This window comes from Meleagris gallopavo, chromosome 8 (genome assembly GCF_000146605.3).
Source record: "Meleagris gallopavo isolate NT-WF06-2002-E0010 breed Aviagen turkey brand Nicholas breeding stock chromosome 8, Turkey_5.1, whole genome shotgun sequence".
NCBI lineage: Eukaryota > Metazoa > Chordata > Aves > Galliformes > Phasianidae > Meleagris > Meleagris gallopavo.
The window spans coordinates 20,404,696-20,410,629 of record NC_015018.2 but is presented as its reverse complement, the minus strand read 5'-3'; the positions used below and the strand labels follow the sequence as shown (position 1 = coordinate 20,410,629).

The window sequence follows — 5,934 nt, the reverse complement described above, 5'->3', positions numbered from 1 at the left end:
TGGAACCGCGTTGGCTGAGACTTCTTGGGCCGGGACCCTGGAGCGGGAAACGCGGTGCCGTGAGCTCAGCCCGCCCTCGGCCTTGACAGCTGATCTGCCCCGCTGGGCTGTTATCTGTCTGTCCGGTATAAAAGTTAAAAAGGACTCTGCTCAGATGTGCGAACGGCTCCGAGCTCAATCAAGGAAGCGGTGATGCTATTGCACCGCTAGCACAGTATCGGAAGCACTTACAGGCTGTTCAGAATTGCTTCAGCTTCAACTGGGAGTTGTTTGCTGGGGATGGCTTGGTATGGTAAAGAGCATCTTGACTGGAAAACGAGTTGATAGTGACTGAGCCTATTTCTGCTGCCTTGTGGCGCTTGGAGAGAGGATTATCTTTCTCAAAGGTGTGAGTGCTAAAGTAACTTGTTGAGGGGGAGGAACACGAGAAAAACAGAATAATGTGTGTGCTCCCAGAGTTACGGTTACTACAGCTAAGTTAGCACTGTGAAATTCCGAAGTTTGGTAGGTATGAGTGGCTTTGGTCATGATGAATTTTTTTTCCTGTTTTTATAAAACGCTGCGAAACTTTGAATTGATGTTAAAACTTGGAAAATTGGGGGTGACTCAGTTCTAACTTGATGTCATCGGATTGTTCTGCTGGAAATCTACTTGTAGTCAAAATCCTACTTAGTCTGCAATGCACAGTGTAACTCATAAACATATGCATGACAGCAGACAACGGCTGAGCTGCTGTGCTGCACCAAGGGGACATGGACTGGAGCCCAGGGATTCTACTTCTACCAGCCCAAATTTTGTATTTCAAAGACAGTGCTTTTCTTCTCTGTAGTGTTGGTAGGGCTTTCATGTTTTCCCCCTCTCCAAATCTCAGGCTGTGTGAGGTTTACATGCATTTAACTCAGTGTCTGACTGCATGCTGTAATCAGTGTCAGGGCAACATCAGTGAGATCAGGGTAAGTCAGGGTCAGAAATGCATACAGGAAGAGATGGCATCCCCCTGCTCCTTTCCCAGTTCCCAACTGCAGGTACAGCTGTCAGTGCCCTCCTCCCAAAGGCATCTGCAGGACAACCAGCAGCACTGGGACATGCCAACGCTTCAGTACAAAGTCTGGTTGCTCAGATCAAACTGCAGCAGGAGAGGGCTGAGTTAAGCTATTGGACTTTGTGTTGAAGCATCTGAGCAGTCCTTGCATACTGCTGGTGCTTCCCTACTGGAGAAGCCTTTGCAGTAGAGAAGGTAAAATCAAGTCACTCTAGCTGATTGATGAAAATATGTTAAGCCTTACACTGTTATACTGATGTTATGCAGAACCAAAATATTTCCTAATTCTGTAATACCTCAAATAATCTTTGCTCTGTGAAAAGAGATACTGAAGCTAGGGGAACAAAAAGAAGGGGAAAGAAATAGTTTGCAAGTTTCATAATAAATGAGAGAATACCTGCTATGTTGGTTTGATGCCAGTGTATACTAAATGGTGGTTTTAATACAATTGCATGCTGCTGTCCATCTAGGAGCTGAAGCTGCCCTCCTACAAAGGCCAATCTCCCCAGTTACATCTGAGAAGATACTTTGCAGATCTGATTGCCATTGTGAGCAATCGGTTCAGACTCTGTCCTGCTGCACGACATCTAGCTGTGTATCTGCTGGACCTCTTTATGGATCGCTATGACATATCCATACAGCAGCTGCATGTGGTTGCTCTTTCCTGTTTACTTTTAGCAAGTAAGTATGTAGTACCATAGCTGAGCGAGGGCAATACAGGTGGTTCTGCCAAGTGCAGGGAGTAACCTGGTGGGGATACAGGGGGCAGAGGAAACAAAGTGGTTATAAAAGACTGAGGGTTAGATTTGTGTACATAAATTTGGCCCAGATGATAGAGCCTTTCTTTAGACTTCTGTTTGGACCTCTATTGGCACCATATAAGACAAAGGGGAAAAAGTGAATTGCAATTAAAAACCAGTGTTTGTGTTTGGAAATACGAATTATTCTAAGATGAATTTTTCAGAGGGAAGCTACAGGAACAGAAAAGCTGCCTTCTGAAGGACATGTCAAAATAGGTGGATCCAGTGCTGAAAACAATTAAGATACTTGTGATAAAGGAAGAAATGAAATAAACCATATGTAGACTGTTTTGCAGCCTGTTGATGGTGCTGCATGTGTCTGGCATACTTCAGATTTTGTAAATTGTGCTGTTCTTTGTGCAAGCCTAGGCTAAAGTAAATCCTGTACTGTGTCACATTAAAAATGTAATGTAAGTGAATACATTGGTGATTACACAGTACTCTGAAGATAGAATTAATTACAAACAACATTCATTAAGAACTGTGCTACTGCTTATATTGTGCTCAGCTAGAATCCTGTAGTGTGTATCCATCTTTATACATTTCTGGAGCCTTCTTACAAGTCCCCAGCAATACATGAATGTAGTTTGCAGCACGCTTGCTGGCAGTTGTTCTTAAACCATGCACCCAAGCTTTGTGCTGGTAGCAGAGAGCTGACTGCTGGTTCAGTTTCTGCTAACCCATTTCTCTGAATCTATTTTCATTTTCTCAAACAAGATATGTCACATTGTAGGCCCTGTCCGCTAGTTAACACCTCAGTGCTCTGGTTTTCTGGTTTTGGTATACTGCTTCCTTTCAGTGCACTCTGTCTTCTGCAGTACAGCTATTCAACAGAACAATTAAAAGATAAAAGGAGTTGTTTTGGAATTTTTCTGGGAGTAAATTTTGACTGGATACCACCAGCCACTTTGGCAAAGGATGGGGCTCTGAGTATTGAAAACCTGGCCTCAGAAACCAGTATAATCCATTTAAGAAAGTGGATAGTCTTTGAACTAATGCCTTCAAATTAAGTTCATGTTCTGAAGAGGATTATTATTTTTTTTCTTAATCACTTTTACTATCCTTTGTAACAAACTGCAAGTAGTGTTTATGAGAGCCTGAAGTACACATTCTTCTGAGAAGCACTTAGTGTGACTTAGCATTTTGGTTTGTGCTTTCTGTACTGCTTTGAACTTCTGTCCGGTGTGGCTCAAACAAGTAGTTCAAACAGTACTGTAAGCTAGACAAATCACACTGGTATGCCTGATAAAGTTGTAGAAATAATAAAAGAAATGATTATGTGAGTCCTGAAAACCTTCCATTTCTGTAATTAGTTGAGTGTGGAAAACAAAAATGAACAGGCTGGGGCTGGCATGGCCTTAACTCCTGTGTAAATACCTCTTACTCTTGGTGGGGGGAAAGCAAGCAATTGGTATGCAAAAATTGGTCCTGCAAAAGTCTCAAAAAATCTGCTTTTACAACATATCTGTAGTACTGAATAGTGGGTGTAAGATGGAAAGAATTTGCAATGAAATTTAAATAGCGCAACCATATGGCAAACTGTATGGAAATGTGACACTTGTTTCCCTTATTAATGGATTTTCTACATATACAATTTTGCTTCAGGCTAAAAGCATACAGGCCTGACAAGTTAAAGTCCAGGGAAAGTTGAAGCTACCAGCAGTGTTAAGTTGAAAGAGTGTATATGGCAATGTAGTTTTTCAGATGTACGTTGCTGAAATCCACTTCTTTGAAATGCTGGAGCAGCATATCTGCTATCAAATCTAAAAATGCACCTAGCATAACAGGTAATAACAGAGCAGATAAATTGACTAGAGAGGTAGCTGTACTCTCATGATTTTTAAAACCAAACTTGTGGGGAAGGGAGAGTGATTAAAGTCAAATGCAGGGCTGTTATGTATGTCAGGTACGTACAGTCATACAGTATTTCACTATATTATTTCATAATACAATAGTTTGGTGACAAAAACTTAATATAAGTAGTGCCGTGGATGTCATAACATAGCTTACTTTCTGCACTTGGCATACAGTAACTGGTTCATGGGCAGATGAATCAACAGGAAATATGGCACTGTATGATATCCAGCACGATGACATTATCTGCTGAAACTTAGCCCTTTATAGTACATGCCCCTTTATGTCTCCAAATAAGTCTTCCATTTGAGCTTTGTATCTGTGGAAAAGTCTAAAACTTGTTTGATGTACTAGAATTGAAATATGATCAACAACAGTCAGTAGATACAATCTGCTTCATAGTTCATGCTTGCTGAACCCTTTTTTCCCTTCTTTCTGTTCATCTAAGGTAAATTTGAAGAAAAGGAAGACAGTGTTCCCAAACTTGAACAACTGAACAGCTTGGGATGTATGACTAATATGAATTTGGTACTAACAAAACAGAATTTGCTTCATATGGAGTTACTGTTGCTAGAAACGTTTCAGTGGAATTTGTGCCTCCCAACTGCTGCTCATTTCATCGACTATTATCTTTCTATTGCTGTCCATGAAACTGATCTTCATGATGGCTGGCCAATGGTTTGCTTGGAGAAGACTAAGTTATATATGGCAAAATATGCTGATTACTTTCTTGAAGTATCGCTACAAGGTGAGTTATGTATTTCAGTTAATTACTTCTTTGTTGTCTTGGCAGATTATGTCCAACTTAAATGAATCTTTTTTTTATGTTTCCTTCATTCTAGATCATGCATTCTTAAATTATGCCCCTTCTTTAGTTGCCACTGCATGTGTAGCTTCTTCAAGGATTATCTTACGCCTCTCACCAACATGGCCTACTCGACTGCATCATCTTACTGCATACTCCTGGGATTTTCTAGTGCCATGTATTGAACGCCTATTAATGTAAGTTAATAGCTGCGTTTTTCTGGCCAGTGCACCAAACTGTTGGTATCCCTAATTCTTCTAAGATTGCGTTGGTTTTTTTAAATATCTGTTTATACTTATGTATACTTGTGTATTGAGTAATATTATTAGGTATAACATGCTCAGAGAATCTGTTAAATAGTTTGTTCCCGATCTCTGTAGTCCATTAACAGGCAGAAAAGAGTATGGGAGGCTCAGGAGATCATGCTTGCTCTGAAGACTATGCCTTGGAAGTTCAAAGGAGGCTCCAGGCAGATAGTGGATCAAACATGGAGATTATTTGACAAGCCAACTGACTGAGAGAAAAAACAGCTGGGTGGCTGCATCCAGTTTTGTGTTACCATGTAGCAATGCAAATGACATCAGATAAAACACCAGCAAATGCCAACTGAACCTTGCTGGGAAAGGGTATCAAATCAGTTCTTATATTCCAAAGCTCAAGATCTAAACCTATGCCCACAGTAATTGCTATCCTCCTATAGAGGTTTGCTCTTGCCCATATATAAATACCATTATGCACTGTTAAAGTATAAAAAATTCTGATCTGGAAGAATCACAACTACTTAATAAGGTTGACATCATCACCTTTGACCTCTATTTTCTTCAGCAACAAATGTAATGAAGTGAATGGTTCCTAGAGCACACAAATGTGTTACGTTTTCAGTATCACTCTGGAATGTTTTGATATGGGAGGACAGGGGAAGCTTACAGTCTTTTTTGTAGTGCACCATAAAAGCTTGCAGTCTCTTAAGACTGTTGATGGGCTGAACCATACCAAGCTCAAGAGATCAGCCCTGTACGTACAGAACCAAAATCTTATCTGACTTTAGGTCTGATAGAAATGCACAGCTGGCACCTGCTTGCTTAACCTCAGCATAAAAGCATGTGAAAGAATAAGTCTAAATACATTTAAGGAAGGTATAAATCAAAGGAAACTCAGGTGAACTAAACTGTTTAAGAACAGAGCAGGCCAGAATATTGTGTTTTTTAAAGAAAAACTTCTACTCTGTTACCAAATTTAAATGAGGCAGAAACAACAAGTAAGTATAATTTCAGTGATCTGGCACTCAACTGCAGTATACTAGCAGACTTTCTTGCACTGAAACTATTTTAGATACTGTGTATTGCTCGTATTGCACTAAAACTTGGTTTAGAATTGCTGGGAAAATAAGTGAAATCCTGAAAAGAAACAAACTTTAAAGGGCAGACTAAAAA

General features: G+C 40.2%; 1 protein-coding gene across 1 annotated transcript in view; it reads left to right on the top strand.

Annotated features, from left to right (window-relative positions):
- Positions 1–19: 19 nt before the first annotated feature.
- The window catches only part of CCNJ (cyclin J), a 9,343-nt gene continuing 3,428 nt past the window's right edge, over positions 20–5,934 (top strand). The window contains exons 1-3 of the mRNA XM_019617687.2: positions 20–1,723; positions 4,145–4,444; positions 4,539–4,698. Coding sequence (XP_019473232.1) covers positions 1,657–1,723; positions 4,145–4,444; positions 4,539–4,698 — 527 coding nt within the window. The 5' untranslated portion in view covers positions 20–1,656. The remainder of the gene's footprint in view (positions 1,724–4,144; positions 4,445–4,538; positions 4,699–5,934) is intronic.